The sequence below is a fragment of the Epargyreus clarus genome, unplaced genomic scaffold (genome assembly GCF_041222505.1).
Source record: "Epargyreus clarus isolate Ecla_fem2 unplaced genomic scaffold, WU_Ecla_fem_2.2 ptg000023l, whole genome shotgun sequence".
Lineage (NCBI taxonomy): Eukaryota > Metazoa > Arthropoda > Insecta > Lepidoptera > Hesperiidae > Epargyreus > Epargyreus clarus.
In genome coordinates this window covers 16129076-16149609 of record NW_027332230.1, presented here as the reverse complement: position 1 = coordinate 16149609, position 20534 = coordinate 16129076, and the positions used below count along the sequence as shown (strand labels likewise).

Genomic DNA, 20534 nt, shown 5'->3' with positions numbered 1-20534 from the left:
AAGCAATAGGTGCATAATTATAAGGATCGTGTATTTTTCGGTTTACATTAACTTCGTATGCCTCTATTGGGATATGCCCCAGAAGTACAGACCATCCTCATTAGTGGAAAAACCCTCTCCTTAAGTATTATTTCCTTTCATAAGTAAGATGTAATTCAACATGATTGACGTCATGGAAAAGTACACGTTGCAAATATCCAATACAACCAATGTTAAAATATCTATCTCTTACATAAAGAGTTTATGGAGAGCTCTCCAAACATGGAACATTACTCATCGTACCTACCATGCAATACTGCTATCCAGAATGACGTGCAGTATCGATAACGATCCGGGCATCGTTAGGACTGGACTTCCTTGTAAGAAACAATCGTTTACGGTGCAGATATGCGCGTATGTCTTATCACGATATCCCAATGGTTCCGCAATACGAGTAGGCATAGGTATTATCGCTCTCGTCTAGAATGTCGTATCCTTAACCTTACACGCCTAGAGTCTCCGACTTCAAGAATCCTTCACCGATTTTATAGCCGTCGGTAGCGAATGACTGACGAAGTGTAGTGGTATTGGCAATACCTACACTCAGTAGCATCATAAAAACGGAAAATTCTAAATATAGAAATATAGTTTAAAATTTATCGCACTACTAATTAAAATATTTACCTATTCGATAATTAATATTAGACTGTGCTTCATGTGTTACCTATTTTTTTTATCAGTTACAAATAAAATCACAACTTTGCGTGAGAAATCAAAGTTACGGAATCAAATTCGCCCTCGAAACCCATAGAATCCACTAGATCTGGGTCACATACGCTTTAGGATTTTATAACTTAGTGGGTTATAAATAATATGCTCAACAATTTATATCGTGTCGGAAGTTCCACTTCGATTCGTTTAAAATGATTTAAAATTTGTTTATCGATAAATCGTATTCATGACAAATTGTCCACTCAGAACGTTTAAGAGAGAATGCATACACAATGAATATTGTTGCATTCATAAATAAAAATTATGCCGCAAATAATTTGCATGTAATGCAATGCCTTGAGCTCATCGTATATCTTCTTACAATAATTATCAATTTTCCGTACGATGACTGATACGTGAATTATTAATGTTTTATTGTTGATAGTGAATCAACGGCTTTCTTTGTGATGCGTCTAGAGGACCTTGCGGGGATTTCCGATAGGCTTTTCTTTAACAACTAATTCTTTTGTTTGTATGCGTATAAGTTATTTTACTTATTGATAGGCAGTTAGTTTAGTGATTGGTGAGCTGTGTGGAAGATTAATACTAAACAGAATGATGCTACAATGAACACGTAGTGAGGTGCATCATACTTGCTCAAGGATAAAAGCATCTTTCTAGCTTTTATGTCTTGAGTAAGGTTGAATACCTGCACCAGGTTTTTGTATTTGTAGATATGCACCAGCTATTTTCAGAGTACCTTTAAATTAATTAAATATATGATAAGTAGGTATTTTTGACAACAAATAATACTAATTGATATTTTATAAGATTACGCGACGAAAAGTTTTACTTTCTTAGGTTTAATATTTTTGAATAACCTGCTTGGCGCAAATACCAACACTTATATAAGTAAAATATTGCACGACTCATGATGCGAAGCATCAGAGAGTGCTTTACGATCGAAAAATTTTTTTCGCTTCATTTTGGCGGCTATTTTTATTATTATAGCCTTGATAGTTCACGGAATCAAGATATTTTGCATACTATTGTCGAGATAATTTAATGGAGATCAATTCCATACTTTTTAAAAATTGATTTACTGCAATAGAATTGAAAAAAAACACCAAAATAGGTCAAAAAAATTTCCTGTCCGTCATGTGTGAAACCTGAAAACACTGTAACTTGTGAAAAAATCCATCATTTGAGTTAATTTTTTTTTTTAATTCTAATCGACGATTGTAGGTCACTGAATGCGAATGATTAATTAATTCAGTGTCGTTTAATTGCAATTAATAAAAAACGAAAACTACAAGACTGTGTATCTATAGATATTATGTACATTTATTCCACCAGGGGCGCTTGTGCAGTACCTTCTTCCTACTAAAGCTGTTTTTTCGGCAATTAATTTTGAACGACTTAAGTTTTTTTTTTTTTATATTTCATAATTAAATGAGCATTATGAGTCGTGCACTTTTGGATTTTCCAATACTTTAAGCTTACATTAAGCTTTCTAGGTCATCGTACTGTTTACTAGAGAACTTATTGATATCGACTCGTGGTAAACTAATATTGATACGTATTTCAACGAATTGCATACATTATCCGATAACTGATATGAGTTGTCTCGGAAGTGGTTATATATTAGCAACGAGTCAGTGACCTCTTTATCAAGGTAATTATGAATGTTTGAGCTGTTGATACCTAAAAGGTAAGTGTGTCTCTTGATAAGCCGTTAACTTTTTTAAAAGTCGTGCCTGAGTCATTAGAGAGATTAATTTAGCTCCTAATATTTTCCGATTAAAAATATATTTGTAATTTAAAAGCAAGAAATTAAAGTTATAAAGAAGCGTGTATGATAAATGGTCGCCAGATACATCGGTTTTGAATTTTAAATTGAATTAAAGGATGACTCTTCGAAGCAAAGGATCTCCGACTCATCCTTTATGCTGTGAATTCTATGTCACAACGTACTTATGTCGCAGATCGATAAATTGGTGTCAGTACTGTATTTTTCAAAGTTTGTTTATATTTAACAGCAAAAAGCCCTCTGTTTCGAAGAATCATCCTAGAGCTCTACCTGTACTCTGACAAAATATAAATGACATTAATTTTACAATCACTTTCAATATATTTTATGTTACCATCCTATTCATCTATATAAAGATCCAATTATCTCGTTTTTATTTGCAGCGCTCTATTACCAAATGTTCCATACAAAAGATCTCAACGCGCGCCGTAATATCTATTTATAAGTATTTTGTTGACATTGTCCCTAGAGTGTTGCGACCGGAACTAATTAGTGATCTGACTTAATCGGAAGTAGGTTTACTTAGTTACATTTCAAAACCACTTGCAACTTGGATCGAAAACTATTGAGTAGGTATAATCAATGTTTATAAAAAGCGAACCTCCTACAGTTTAGTATCGAAGTTAATTAGAATTAAGTAGCTATTAGTTATTTAAGATACTTGAGACATTCGAAGTTATATACTACTTAATAAAAATTCAAAATCAAGAGATTCTAAGCAAAGATGCTGAAAAAAATATCTGATGAAAATACTTATTCAAAACTCGGAAGAGGTTCATCTTCTTATCAAAAATAAGTAATAGTAAAACAAAATAAAGAACATTAAGCTAGTATTAAGGATAGCTCAATATTTCTTAAATGTTTTATTTAGCCCATTAGGGGATGAGTAATCACATCTTAGCGTGTATCTACATCAGAATAACAGTTTTGGATAACTGCATAACAGTATTATATAAATATTAAAATCGAAAAATACCTGCTGTTAAAATGTATTAAATTGATTTAAACTGTGTACCTACTAATAAATCATTAAACAAATTTGGCAAATAACAACAAAAACATGAAACATAGGTCAGCCAACTATGTTTAGCGGGTCACGTTCGTGAAACTAGACAGCCTAGGTGGCCAGCTTAGTCCATTGCGTAACCGCTCCACATTTCACGGCCAATCGATTGTCCGATATTTGCTACTAACCCGCTTCCTATCAATTACCTAGTAATACTAACTGCTCAGTTATCGCGTGAGAGTATCACATATTAGTTGATAAGAATAGATTCGTTGTTAGATGAAGTACCTAAAACTAGAAGTGTTTTGTTGAATGTAGCGTGTGTGTTGCAAGTCGTCGGACGCACTCTTCAGATAGCAGCGGTGTTGCTTTATTATAGTTTTCTAGGTATTATATGTTCATATTACCACTAAATATTTTTGTATGTACCTAAAATATTAACAAAACTTTTTTTCTCAATCATATTTTTTATTCAATTTAGACTTTATATACCTACTATTGTATTAGTTGTATTATACAAAATGTTTTTGTGGTCGCATCGGTCTCTTATCTTTACATAATCTAAGTGTGTTATCTACAAAATATCAAATTACTTAAATCCTGTAATCAATTTGACGAGGATGCGCCTTTTTTCATATAGGAATTTTATATGTGGGGAAACCCAATATCTTTAGATCAGCGTATTAAAGATAAAAACTGACCTTAGTTTTTGTCTTCAATACCCTATTTTAAGTCTATATTGTTTTCGCCACGGAATAATGCATTTGTTTGAACATAACACTACATGGAACATCGCAATTGCATGAGGTTATTGAACTTAGTTATAAACATAAATCTAGGTCCAGTGCTCTTCATAACAAATACTATACAAATTGCTTCCTACGTAAGTTTCTTGCATTATAATATAGACTGGTTATTAAGAAACGTCATGAGTACTTATGATGTAACCGACTGAATGATAATAACTAACCTAACACGAGATAGAGTAGTTAGCGCAGTGGTTAACAGTTGATCTACCAGTTAGCGAATAAAGAAATAGGTTTTAATCATAATAGTTTAAAGGTTGTAGCCGACGTCGGTCGCCAGCCGTGGTACCATCGCTTTATCTATGTTTACTTCATAACAGCAATGTTAGCACTGTTGGTTCTGGATTGAAAGGTGTGGCAAGGTAAAAGATACTTGCTGAAGAGTTAATACTTAGTCCTCTAAGGTGGGAACAATTTTTAAAGAGGAAAACTAGATACATTCGGGGTACTTAAGTAGCAGCGGAAATCACGTGATAATCCCTTCATCTGTCAAATCTTATAGGTACACAAACACTTTGATAAAAAGATAAAATTTGTTATGTTTTTGTATCACGTAGTAGACACCATTTTATAATTAGGATATGGATGTTTTTACAAAGTAACCAAAGTACTAATTTTTTATTGCTAAAATTGATTGATTAATACACGTCATAATAAATGTATATTAAACCATAACCATAATAAATAATAATCATTTGTGATGGTATTTTTGTTTACGTAATTAATATTTTATTCCATCGCGTTTTAGCATATTATATTTTTTTATAAACCTCATTTTAATTTTCTTAATTAAGTAGATGGTTTGTCTTTGTCCGAAGATTTGCGTATATATCTAATAGAACTAATAAACAGGCGTGTAATCTTCATTATAATAAGTTATAGATACCTACTGCCGCAAATGGTCATAGAACATCTCTAAACTAACAACAGATTCTTATCAAAAGTCGAACATAGACCCATTAAGGACTAATTTGGAAAGCCCATTAAGGACTAATTCGCCTTATACATACTTGTTTAAGTTATTTTCCTAATTAAATACACAATGTTCTTTTCAATATCCTGTGGAGTAAATACAACTCTACTGTGCGGTATTGCGGTAATATAAGGTAATATTAAGATTTAACGATCAACTCGGTATAAACCTCTACGAACAAACTACAAAAGTCAAAGGCAGAATTGACAATAAAATTTGTTTGGTAACAACTAACAAATGTATAAAAAGTGTATTGAGTTATCCACTGAGGCAAAACATTACTAAATACATCCATATTATTGCAATACTCGGATCATTTGTAATACGATTACATGCAAAGTTAACTTACTTTATCTTATCTTTAATGATTTACATAATATGTAAGTATAGTTGATTTAAGAAAACGAGAAATGAGTGTCATGGTAGCTGGTCAGATGTATAAAACAGATCCTCAAGACATGGCAAATTATTAATAGCCTTTTGCTTTTTTGAAATGGATTAATTAAAAAAATAAGGTTTTAAATTTGCTAAAGACTTTTACAAACGATTACAAGTGATATATTTATTTTAATAGTTCTGAGTTATAATTCATCGTGTCTATAACTTTTGTATAGATTTATTCCGCGATTCGATACACAAAAACACTTATTTGTCTTGGTTTAGTTCCCTAAATCAAATAAATCATTAGGATATACCTACTTATGGGCTTTTAAGAACTTTTTGAAAGCCGAAATCCCATTAGCCTCCGCTTTAATGTTACCTTAATGGAATCTGGCGACGGTGATTAGTAATTTTTGAGATGAGGTACTCTGGCCACTTAGCAAGATGTCACGTAATTTCAATGGCATCCATGAAGCATGGCGCATCGAAGATCATACTCATCATACCGGTCCTGGGTTTGAGGAGTGGATAGTAATTTAAGTGATGAATTTCAAATTCGATTCTGGATATTACCTAGTGCGTTTCTCTCTGTATGTTATAGTCACGAGAAAAACAAAACAGGGGAGTACACGTTTTGGATAATAAGTGTAAAAGCGTTTTTAGGTACCTTTTATGTGAGTACTATAATTCATGGGCATCTTACTAGACAGCTACTTACAATAGATAGAATAAATGTTAACTGAATAGTGAAATAAGGAAGAACAAGCATAAGCTTGATGACCCGCGTTGCGGAGCGGTCACCATGCCGGTCTGACGCGCAGAGGGTCCCGGGTTCGATCCCCGGCCAGACAGATTTCTAAATGATGAATTTAGATTTCTGTTTCTGGGTCTGGGTGTTTGTATATTTGTCGTCCTTGTGTGTGGCACCCACGATATAGGGAATCCTAGTGTGGGGCTGTGAGTGTAGAAAGCTTTTGACGCGGTTCTACCAAAGACCAAAACTAGAGTTACCTGCACCAAACTTTTGAAAGGGTCACGTAACTTTGGCCCCTAGAAGATTATATCTTTGAGATGTCCATTGAATAATCCGTACAATACATTAAAATTATAATCGTTAGAGCCATACTGTATGCACAGACGAGCTACGTTTTGCATATAATAGACCAGGAACACTTCTTGTTGATGTCTCATCTCACGATTGTCACTACATATGAATGTATTAAATTTAATTTTATACTGTTTACTTGCGCGCTTACTTACTAATTTATTACAATTTTGTCATGAAAATATACCTACTCACAAAGTAGATATTTATTAAAATTCTTACAGATTCCATATGTTGTACTACTCGTGGATATCATGTACACCATAAGGACATATCCATATCCAGTACCCTTACCATGAGTTTTTACGTTTTAACAAATATGACTGTTTTGGTAATTGTTTACGTATTTGCCCATACAATTTCCAATCAGCGCCCCTTGCGGATTGTGTCAGAACTAGGAAATCGTATGGGCCAATACGTTAACAAATATCAAAACAGTCATATTTTTCAAAACGTAAAAACTCATGGTAAGGGTACAGAACAGATATAGTAATTCACATTTAGGGATATGGCGGAATAAGGGATCGAGTCCGGAACCCTTTTACGAGTCAGACTGGTATGCTCCGTCCCGCGAATCGTAAAACTAAAATGTTTTGAAGGTTCTTCGATTACCTCGAAAAAAGTCATAAATCCAAAAACCAGTTTTTGTATTATTCTTTTTACCACCTTACATACCTATACCAAACGCTCTTCATACAAAGTACTTAACCACTTTTAATCACACTTAAAACATGGTCAGTAATCTACTTGTGTTTAGATATTGCTAGAAAAAGACCGATTAGAAAAACTAAACAAACACACTTTTCTTTTCAAAACATCACGTAAGTAGTACTTATTCTAATTTTATTATCTAAGCAAGTGCATATCGACTGTAACATTGGCAACATTTCCCCGTTTCGTTACAAAGTCATCGCGTTGTTCCAACCAACTATCAACTCTGCGTAGGAAGGGTAACGTATGGGCGCAGTCTAAAATAGCATGCATTGTTTCAAGGTGTATGCGACTGAAATGTGGCCTATCTATGACGGAAATGCACTATTCAATTACTCGCGTGGCGAAGTAGCGCAGTGAACATTCAGTAATTTAAAAGCGGTTGTAACTAATGAAATAATTGCTTGAGGGTTCCGTATAGGTTTTGTTGACGCTTACAGGAGGAAGAAATCTTTCAAATCTATGTAAATATTTGTTTAAATTTCTTTAGAACAGGTGTTGACCAAAATGGCTTCAAATGTTTTAACATAATAATAATGGGGCGTTAGATTCTTCGTAGTACTCGTAGCAAGTTACAAGTTACACCTAGCTTTCCAAAAATGAAAATGGCATCTATAGTTACGTTTTCTCGGTCCAGCTTATGCAAATGCTTATTAAATATTCGTTTTTATTAACACAGAAACGTATATAACGTGTTTTTATGTGAAAGATCGTTATAAAGTTTAAAAAAATTGTTTTATTAGCATGAATTAACACTACTTATAATAAAAGTTTTCTCTCTTTGGGATCTTAATAGATAACTAGCCTCTCTTTATCAATTTAGTTAGTTATAAAGAAAGAGGTTCTTGTAGAGTCGTACGGAACCTAAGTCCTCTCTAAGTACGTGTTCGTATTCCACAGTTTTTGTCGTCCCATTGTCTCCGCCAACTGTTGCGGTTAATTACTTATTTCTCATTGATTCTACTGCCCTACATTCAATGGATTTACTTAGAATACTTTGTTTGTATTACAATTAGATACAACTATTAATTTTGATCTGGTTTACTTCAATATTCACTAATAATGAAGTTAATAAAATTACTTATGAAAATAATAAAATTGTATCATAATTCATCATTAACCCTTTTCCGTCACACTGTGATAATGGGTTAGACCAGCTGTTTGCGGCTCGTGGACCTTCATAGAACATCATTTCTTTCCGCCGTCGAATATTTCAGAGACTATCATTTTCGAATGCAGCCCGTCGTTAACTTACGTAATTACCGACCGGTGTTTTAGGCCATAGTTCATCACACACGCCAAGTACTGGTAGTTGCATTACATTGGAGGCATGTATCTTTCCTTTACCGTTGAACCAAATGATAAATAATTCCTATACGCAAATAACCGACAAATTATCCAAAACACCTACGATTCAACTTTGGATAACCAGAGATGTAATTTCAATCTATAAACGCTACTGTATTCACTTGAAGCCTCCCCCAATTGTAAAGTACCATAGCGAGACATAATCAGCCAAATGGTTTCTTTGTTTGCATCATTATGTATCAGTATGTTTTTGTATCTGTATGTTTTTATATCAGTATGTTTTTATAATAATGTATGTATGTGTATTCTAACCACAGGCGCCAGGTTATCTATTAATTACCACAGAGCATCTCGTGCATTAACTGAGTGCGGTTATGTAACCAGATGCGGTAGTAGCTGCCTACATGCTCAGTGTGTCAAGTTTGTTTATGTACGCTACGCTTTATAACTAAATACATTTTAAATGACGTTGTAAAGAAAATATACTTGCAGACGGTTTCGGGTTCAATATTCGGCCAGGTAGTTATCTAAAATTTAAATTTGATAACAATTGTGGGTCTGTATATTGGTTCTTTGTGTGCACTCATGCTGACTATCCTACAGGAGAATGCAAATGTGTCTTTTAGTGTAAAAAGTGTCAATTAGTTGACAAGTAAAATGTGAACCTCATTAGTCATTGAAATAGGTTCAGTTTGTATAATTTACTTTAGTATTAGAAAATAATCGGGCACAATACAATAGGTAATACCTACATAAAGATAATACCTGAAAGTGGCTCTACTATGTACAATTCGAGATCCGAGATGTTTTCAAAGTATGAAGTAAAGCGTTTCACTAAAAAGTATTTAACAAAACAAATACCTATTAGGAATAAAAAAAATACAAACTTACAGTTTTTCCTCGAGGCCGACTTCAGGCATCTTGCCGGAGCGCTGGCTCTCGCTGTCCGCGTCCTTGACCTGCGACAAACGATTACATCAAAAACGGCGCAGCATTAACGGTTCAGCAATGATCACCGTGCAAATTAAGATAAACTTTTTGTACATCATTATAATTTTGTTGCTGATTTTACTGAATGTCGAAATAACCGGTTTTTCTTAGTGTTTCAATTCGAGTCTGCGTTTTCATGATTTTAGTTCATTACGAGCTGTGCCTCCGACTTTGCTTGTGTGGATTCAACACAAAACGTGATTTATCGCCATCTATCAAGCTCACGGAGTTCACCGATAAACTGAATTTCATGCAATGATAGAAATAATAGTTCTAAGTAACTATAAATTGTTCTAACTTTTGATAGAGGAAAAACATCAATTTGAGTGAAATAAAGACTTAATTTTAAAACAAGATACTGTTGATCTTTATTTATGTAAATATATTGTTAATCCACTAAACTTAATGCAGTAGTTTGGGTTTGATTCTATTTCAAATACAAAACACACAAGCAGACAAAAATTAAAAAAAATCCAAAACTTACTATTACCTATAACTTATTTTTATTTCACCTTATTATGTTTTTTTTTGCAAATATATTTCATGTACAGACACGCAAAGCTTACAGTATTATTCTATATATAGTTAGAAGATTGTAACTCTTTTTCATTAAGTTTCCGAAACTTCATTATTTTTAACTCCCGGAAACAATTGTGTACTTAACGAGGCTTTAAAACAGGTTGTTACAAATTTTCAGGGCTGTACTACTGATGTTGATACATTAATATAAAGGAGAATGCCCATTCTTGGTACTGATTTTTCTCATGCGTCAAAATGAAAGTAATATTAAAATTATTTTTTTATTTTTTTAACATAATTTTTCGATCAGAATTGTTTCTTTGAACAGGGGATTCCATTTAAGATAAAATAAGACGAAATGTTGATTGTTGTTCTTAAAAATTAAAATGGCGGAATTTTATACTCGGAATTCAATAAGATCTATTAGTGTTTTGGCTAATGATTTTTCTCATGCATCAAAATGAAAGTAATATTAAAATTATTTTTTGATTTTTTTACATAGTTTGTCGATCAGAATAGTTTCTTTGAACAAGGGGGTTCCATTTAAGATAAAATAAGACAAAATGTTGATTGTTGTTCTTAAAAATTAAAATAGCGGTATTTTATACTCGGAATTCATTATTTTAGGTTTTTAGGATTATTTTAGGTTTTTTTACCTACTACCTTTAAAAGTAAATGGATATATGTTAATCGGACTACATTATAGGCACCTACTATCAGTTAAAACCGACCATCGATCTATCGTCGGATATTTTTGATTTTGAGGTTATGTAACATTTCGGTAAATAACTTCAGAACCCGGGTGCTGATCTAAAAAATAAGTATTAGTGGTAGTATTTGGTTAATTATACATCGTCTACAACAAGTTTCAATTTGATGCAACTCTGGACGGCGGTCCATACTTTCATGGGCATTGTCCTTTGTCACAAGGTTGATTTTTAGTTAATTTGCATAAACAAGTAAGTAATTTGTTACAATTGTTTATAAATATTAACAGTTACTATTTTAGAAAAGCAAAATAATATTTTTTTAAATATACTTCGATAAATGTTACTGCCAAATTATTGTAATTTATTTCAGTTATATTTAAACAAAATTAATAAGTCCGATCTCAAATAATATCTCAAATGATTTGTGAATTTTTAGAAACAACTTGAAATTTAGGAATAAACCACGTAACAAATGTTCATTTTCCTGCTCATCGTCACCTTTAAACAATAGTGATGACTTCTTTCTACTTTTCATTACTATATTGTACGTAGAAATTATATACTCGTACCTATTCCTTAAAAGTAACTAGACACTTGACAAAGGGTGGGAGAGTATATTATCACAAAGACAAACACCACTAAACACCAAACACAAGTAAAACTATGAGTAAAATTCTAAGCACTAGATTAATAATAACACACGAAATGAATGGAAGTTGTACTCTCCTGTACAATCTATTTGAAATGCAGCATCCAAATAATCGTAATGATGATACAACGGAGATTTGGCAATGATATCAGCCTCCATTGTCTTAGAACAATGAGGAACGGAGACGTGATAGTGCACGTAACGCGAAGGGTACTTTATAGTACAGCTGAACCAATATATGGAACTGCTACGAAAATATGTTTAAAACTATACCGATTAAAGGAGTAGTAGTAAAACTTATTTTAATAGTGGTAACAGTCGCTTAAGTTTCGCTATGGCATAACCAGCGTCCTGAGTCAGGAAACGTCCTTAGAAAAATTTGACTGCGCTCTTTATCATCAGCTGTAAGGATGGGGTTAATTAGTCAGACTTTTCGTGTAAAATCGCAGTAACAGAGCAGCAAAATTTTCATCGAGTTTGACGGGACCACACTGTTGAGAGGCAATTTTAGCCCTTTATAATTAATCTATAATCGAGTTTAGGTTAAACTCCTGATTAATCTTTGGTAGATTGTTTGACATCCATAAGGATGTCAACAGCAGTAACTGCTTAATATTAAGAAGACTGCATGCTTCTCTATGAATATTAAAAACTATAGATCGTATAGGTAATCGACCATCCCAACATCTTCATAAGTACATTCTCCAAAGGAATGTAAATTGAGTCTCCAATTATCTTAAAAATACTTACTTCCTGTAGCAAAATATATGACTTTTAATTAAAGCAAAATAGGAAGAAATAAAAAATATAATCTTGTAAATTGACAAACCTTATTTATAAATTTTTCAGTAACGAGCTTCAACACTTGAAGAGAACTTTTCATCAAAAGCTAATTGATTTAAATTATTCACTCGTTAAATTTTATCGTGGTTACTTAATTATTTGAACATCTCGTGAGCATAATTGTAACGTCATGTTTAAGGTTAATGTTAATTGCTCGGAATAAAACGCGTTTGATTTAGAAAAACCTTTGTGGCAGGAATACTTCGATACTAGGTCTTGTGGGAAGGGAATCTGGTATCGAACTATTCAGCCACAAATATCAAAATTTTCGTGGATCGATAATATACCTTTTAAAAGAAATTGCCTAAAAACAGCGCTTAGGTTACGTTCCGGACATATTCCATCAAATAAATTTGCATTTTTAATGAACAAAGTTACGTCACCAAATTGTGAGGATTGTGGTGTGATTGAGGATGTTACACATATTTTGATGGAATGTGTTCGAAATGAAACATTTCGGAATTTATATTTGGGAGTAAAGTCTGCACATGTTGGCTATCTGAATAGCATTCTGGCTTCCCCGATGTCGGAGGAAGCTAGGGTGCTATTTAGGTTAGCTGACTTAGGTTTAGCAAAAAAATAATTTGGGTTCTATTCTATTTTTTTTATTATTATTTTATCTAAAATCATATTCATAAAATCAAATTTGGTTTATTCAAAATTGATTAATATTGATTTTTTTTTCGAACTTTAACAAAATACCACCGCTTTGGATAGTGGTTCGTTATGGAGAGGAAGTGGCGAAAGAAACTCCGTATGTGCGCAATTTAAAATATTTTAAAAGTATGTACTCGTTTTATACAATGTTATGAGATGAATTGCTTAATAGTTTGTTTGTACGGGATGATGTGTTCGCCCAGCGAAAAAATCCCACTTTTAATTAAAAATAAATAAATAAATAATTTAGAAAAACCTAAAAAGAAATATTTTTTGTTTTGTAATAGGGTATTTAGGTTTTGTGAAGCAATATTTTAATTAAGGGCTGCTCAAAGAAGCTTTACTTTCAAAGCGTACCACCCTATCCAAGTGCAGACTAACATTTCACACACATTCGAAAACAGTGTTCGATTATAGTGTTTTTCTGTAAAAGTAATATTATTACCACAGCTTTTATTTTAACTAATTCTTCGAAACGTGACTAATTTCGGTTTCCAAATCTACACTGATTTGAAAGCAGTAAACTAAACTGAAAGCTTTGACATATAGATATTCCTAAATGAGACTAATTGAAATGGATAAAATAAGTAATAAATTTTATACCGTAAAATTGTTTATTGAAATCGTGAAAGCAATTGTGACCGAAGAAATGCAATAATTTGCACAAGATTTGTTGTATACATTTTTTTCGGCAGCTGAGACACTAGGCCCCACTTTTAATACCAGTGTCATATTCTGGTTTCAAGAGTACTATTTTAAGTAGTTATGTGACTGACTTAATAAGAGAGGACATTTTAATTCGAGGTCCATATGAGTGGCAGTGACTTTTTTAAAATATACCTAAAAGTAACAAACGAGCTTGCATATGTAATTAATAACAGATTAATTACATATGATTGGCCCACGTCCTGAGGTCGGCCATAGATGTGTTATTCATTTACCATCAGGTACAGTGGACATTCAAACTTCAATTTTATAGAAGCAAGAATATACATCATCATTAAAAAAACAAAATCTCCATGGCTCAAAAATATAGGCTTTGTCTACCTTTCTAAACCTCACTTGTTAAAATCCAACAAGTCGTTTGGGTTGGAGTGCGTGCCAAAAACTAAACATAGGTGCATATAACATTAAATATGTCTAAAATGTACATATTTTAAAGAATACTTGTATACATCTATAAGATCGCAATGGTGCATGACGTTATAATTGAGATAAGTTTAGTAAACACGAGTGGATCGCATAACGCAACAGGCAGTCATTATGTCAGCGCTCCGCTCTCGTATGGCCCAATTGCCACACTTGCATTAACACTTGTACCTTTTTCTATTGCACTTTTAATATCTGGTATCGTGTATATTGTAGAAGCACTTGCATTTGTTTCTTAATTTGTTAAAGCTTCTTTTGTTTGTTCTTATGTCATCTGACTGTCCGAGCGGTAAATATTACATTTTCAATTCCAATCTGGATTGATTTTTGTATTGGAAATAAGTATGTATCTACGGATTAGAAAACTATGAACTTTCTGAAAAATATTTTATTTTATCTGTGCATGACAATTAAGTCAAAATTAGTTGAGCGGTTCATTTTAAGTTAGGTAGGTACCTATATCCCAACTGACGAAAACTGGATAAAAGGTAGGTACTTATTAAAATGCAAACAAAACGCTATTCATTATAGATAAGACCTTATAAAAACTAGTAGTTGTAAATATTAATTTTATTGGTTACGTTTATGATAGCCTCACGAAGCTATAAGTTCAAATGAAACGTAATCTCCAATGGAGCATCTAATCCTGATGATAATAAAGAACACAACTAATTACCTACTAGTTTGCTCAAAAAATAAACATTGCACTCCCATTGCGGTGTTATATCATATTGAGCCCCACTTACAGTACGCGGTGGCCCACTTGCTACACTCTTGTTAAACAGTTTTTGGACTTTTATCTTTTTCAGGCCCCGACTTGTGGATTTGAAAGGCCTAAACATTTGCCTAATCGTCAGCGGGTAAAAGGTTTTTAATCTTACTTAAGCTTGTTTTTTACATAGAAACCTTATAGGGAATGTTTGTAAATAGGTATTTGTAAATTGGTTCGATTAAAGTCGTGACGTCTACGAATATCGGCTTCGTTTGTATCTCACCGTATACCTATTTGTCGTCTATAAAATGTGATTAATAAAAGTAGGATAAAACCCAAACATTTAATATTATAATACTTTTTATTCCAGTTTTACATATATACAATAACCATTTATTAGCAAATAATATTTTGCTAATAAATAGTTACTGGAATTTTGTATTATTTGTAGAATTTTGAAATAGTGATTTCTAGGGTCGATCGATGAAAACATTCATCACTTAGCTTTAGTACTTCAAGTAAGTAAATTAAAACGAAACTTTTATGTCAAAATGGGAAGGCAACCAACAAAAAATATTACAAGTCTAATGTATTCGTATATACTACTCCTAATTTCATGTTGTTAATTAAATAAGAATTTCAGTAGACGATTTGAACGCTGTTTATTGAACGCAACCTTATTCACTCCCCGTATTGCATTTCTGAGACAGTAAGCGTACAATACCTGATGACACAGATAGTTCTATTCAGCAATCATTTCCTATTGTATAAACTATTCGTGTTTCCCTAAATTACTTTGCGGCTTGGTTCGCTCGTCGTTTGTTTATTTATTTACGTAAATTAGCTGCTATAAACGTTTATATGTTTACTTATTTTACGTAACGATAGTAAACTTTTTGAAAGATTTTGTAAAAGGAAATTAGAACATTTATTTTTATAAATTTAAGTTTCAATTTGTCTTGATGGTTAAGGTAAAATTCCGAATACTCTTAGTGTCTTCAATGACATATAATTTTTAATAATTTATCGCATATGTGCCGTCACATACATGCAAGTACTTCATGTACTCACTTCTTTGTGTTCAATGAGCCGATTGTGCTTACCATGAGTTCCCACGTCATTGTGAATTAAAATTGGAGACAGCATATACAGACTGCCAATTTTATTTTTATTTCACCTGCACGTTGCGTTGACAGAATCAGATTTCACTGATTCGTGAGAAAACAGACTCGTTTCGCAAACTTTCCCTTCGTGGATGACATATTGTCTACCAGTCCTTAGGTCATTCGAACCAGATTGTCAGTATACGTAACGACGATGCAAAGGTCTATAGGTATAAGTATAGGTATAACATGCTTTAGGAAGAGGACATTCCAACTTAAACTGGGCTCAGCGACGCGCCTTGGGAAAGACCTGTGATCTAATCGGCTGATGATGATATCGATAGTACTCGTAATATACCTACTCAAATTCAATTGCTTAAAACATTCAAATGTTCTAGAAAACTAAAATAATTTTTATAACTTTGATATATTGGTTCAACACATGGTGGTAATGTTAGGTTAGGGTACTCAGGTCAAAGGTCTATTACTAAGTATCTTGGTTTGAAGATAATATAAACATTTTTTTTTGCTATTTACGCCACGCCAAGTCACGTCAACGTTGGATTTTTGATTAGTCTCATCACACAAATAATACTTCCAGGCTATCTTATTGCTGTTATTATTTTAACTCATTTGAATAATTGCTCCAGTCTGAAAAATGACTTTCTATCATTTTAAAAAAAATGTATTTAAAATTTAAATCCCCCGCCGCTAACAAGCATGTTAGGCTATTTTTAAATATCCAAACAAGAAACACATTTAATAACTTTTCACACTTCAATCATACCAAAAGATCAAGAATTCACCATTCCGTTTTTTGCATACCTATCAAGTTTTTTGTTATTATCCGTTGAGTTCTATTAGGTAAGTTCATAATTATCCACGCTATCTACCCACAAAACTAATTTTAAGATTTTTCCTTACAAAACAAAAGATTTTATAATCTGACCTAAATATTGAAATTGGAATCCAAAACGCTGCAATGTTTCAGTAAGTCGTGACCTGAACTTGCACCATTTATTCGTGATTTCAGACGTGGAGTGACGCAAGCGCAACGGTCCCGTCCTCTTATCGATGTTCGATGACATCTTGTCTTGTCTGCCATAAACCACAGAATGCCTATCATGTGAAAAAGCTAGTTTATATAATATTACATTTTCACAACCCTTAGGACAAATGTAACCTATTTACTCACTTGGTACTCAGATATTTAAAAAGTTTATAACAATAGAAGCGATGTCTATCTGGGTACATTTTAAGTTCACGTTTTAGCCCTTTCGTTCTTTATCTATGAGCACAAAATGTTGCTTATGTTGATTCCTACAGACTTATATGTATGAATAAAACGTGAATAATGATTAAAACATAAATATTATTATGTAATTATATAAATATTTTTAGATATGCATAAAGAGCTTATTTAAGGGGTCTGCCTAAGATTTACATTCGAATGTAATGAAGGCATTTCTATTCGTACGTGTTGTGAGTATTTACAACAGAACGATTTGGCGAGCAGTGGACAGTGAAAACCGCAGCCATGCCGCAATTGAAACTAATTTCCAAAGAGATCTCAAGTTCAAGATACTATCACGTAACAATGTTTGTAAGCAATCGACCGCACCGACAGCCAGTGTTCATCATAGAACAAAAAATATATTTCGTGCGAACTAATCATGGAGATAACAAAACACCGTCTATAAATAAAATCTTAAAAGCACAAACAGGATATAAAAATCCTGGCGATTATTATTTTACCATAGGACATTCGGAGTTAATGTTATTTGAACGTTTGTAAACACCAAAACATATTTTTAGGGGGGATTGAACTACAGAAGTACTTATTTAGGAAATAAGAACTTATAGACATAGTAGTACATTCTTTAGATCCTCAAGGATGTGAACACATCTTACATAATTTCCCAGAATATTAAACATTAGCTAAATCCGATCTCGGTTTCACTATATCTCAGTCTGATGATATTCCCAAACTTCAGAATAATCAATAAAACACGCACATAAGTATATAGAAATGTAATATCGTCCAAAAATCTTATATCAATGTATCGACTATGAAATGTAGTACATAGTAACACCTACTATTTTCAATGGCCACGTAACTATAGCCAAACGAACTGAACGGAATCATAACACCACCAACGTAGTAGAAAGGCATTCCGCATATTTCCCGTATGTGAAAGGTGTCACGGATAAGATAGGTAGGATTTTAGATCGAAAATATAACATAAAAAGTATATTTACGCCTTTTAAAAAGCTCGCGGCCTATCTTCGTTCCCCCAAGGATACTATTCCATACCAGTGCCCAGGGGTCTATAAGGTTGACTGTAGTTGTGGTAGCTCGTATATTGGGCAGACAAAACGAGCCATATCACAACGCATTAAGGAACATATCATCGCAGTCAAAAATAATGACCCTAAGAAATCTGCGGTAGCCGAACACATCCTCAGTTCAGGTTGTAACCACTGGATTGAATTACACAAACCTCAGGTGATCTCCACTGTGCGTCATTACTTTCCTCGTTTAGTAAGAGAAGCAATAGAGATCAAGAAACATCCTAGGAACTTCAATAGAGAAGATGGTTTTAAGTTAGCCCAAACGTGGAATCCAGTGGTTAGTTTATGCAAGTCACAAATAGTGCAAAGTACGGAGCGTAAGGATATTGTCAGTGTTGTGTGTCGTGATATGAAACCTAGAAAAGAAAAACGAACTAGACGTAGGGTAGATAGATTAATCTACCACTAGTACTTGTCAACGGTTTCTCCCCTCCACCTCAGTTTCGCCGTGACCACGATCCATGCAACTGGGTCGAAATATCGGCAATAAAAAACGCATATCGTGAGTACCCGTTACATAATAAAATGTCTCAATTCCGCGATAATTTTAGTCTAAAATCATATAACACCTACTATGTACTACACTACACAGTGTAGTATCTCTATGTGTAATGTGTATCAAGTTCAGCGAGCATAATGACATACATACGGAAGCTGAACTTTATTTATAAAGATGATATTGATTATCTATTTTAATTGTTTATGGTAAGATCAACGGATTGATCTTGGCGACCCAACAACAGCATTGTTTGCCTGCATAATTATAGTAATTAAAGTGCAACGCGGATGAATAAAACATCACCACACGGCACACATGCATTATTCAGAGACCATCTTCTCTATGCACATTTATTTGAATGAAGGATGGGGAAAATATTGTCAGAGTATATTATAAAACAATAGTCGGTCGAGAAAAAGCTTCTTTTTAATTTTCCATAGTAAATATGTTTAAATATAAACAACTATCTACTTTTGGATAGAGAAAACAGTCGTATCTTTCCAAGGAAATATTATACTCGTATTATCTCACCTTAACACAATTTTTACGTCTCTCAGCTTTGAATATAGTGAAAACTTCTTTAGAGGCGTTGTGCACATTTTGTGGTTGGTAAAAAGTGTTAAACTCGCGTCAGGAAACGTGGCCTGATCGAAAAGTCGTAAGACGGTAAAGCAAACTGCAAAAGTCAAGTTGTCATCCGGTGTCAGCATAGAAAAAATATGTCATAGGTGTTAGTTTCATTTCCTATTATTATAGTTTATAATTCAGGTTCGGTTTCGAAAGTTTTCACTTCTGCCGGTCCTCCCGGAGTACAACCCGTTGATTTTTTTATTTAAATCACTTTTATATGTTTTTGTTTTTTATTGCTTTAAATTTTAAACCGTTTCGACCGCATGTATGTATCATTCTTTGGCACGTGCTGCAGTTAAATTAAAGAACTTTAACAAATGCGGTATCACGAAACAAACGTATTATTAAGCAGTGGGGTTTTTATGTTTGTCATAATTCTTTAGATTACATTAAAAAAAAATATTTAAATATTAAATTAAGTCTACGAATAATTTGCAACAAAAATAGTTTTACACAGCCCTAAGCTTGAGTCACGAGATGAGACATGGAATGTGAGGTTATATTACTACAACATAAGCTAGACATGTTAAAGTTACTGCTATTTTATTATTATAAGCCTAGTCGTAGCTTCTTTTGTATCTACCCACCAATCTATGACGAAACCAAGATCTGGTAAATAGGCAGGTAAGTATATTAGATACTTAAAAAACATTATACAATTTATCCAACTTTAACGCATTGAATTTGACTAATATTACCTTTCGTAACCAGTTTAAATATATAACGAGACCTTAGGTACACCACCATTGGTGAAAATCCATACAAAAAATATATGGCTCAAACAATAGGATTCTATTTTACCTTGTGGGGAAATAATTTTAAATTAAGTATTCCAAATGAAGTGTATTCCTAATCACATGCTTATTTGTATAAAAATCTCCAGAAATCTTGAAACGTAGTAGATACGCCAAAAATAATAAAATGTCAGAAG

General features: G+C 33.0%; 1 protein-coding gene across 1 annotated transcript in view; it reads right to left on the bottom strand.

Annotated features, from left to right (window-relative positions):
* Positions 1 to 20534, bottom strand: part of LOC140751841 (endothelin-converting enzyme 1) — a 47191-nt gene that overhangs the window by 22470 nt on the left and 4187 nt on the right. Inside the window, exon 2 of the mRNA XM_073085917.1 lies at positions 9682 to 9749. Coding sequence (XP_072942018.1) covers positions 9682 to 9749 — 68 coding nt within the window. The remainder of the gene's footprint in view (positions 1 to 9681; positions 9750 to 20534) is intronic.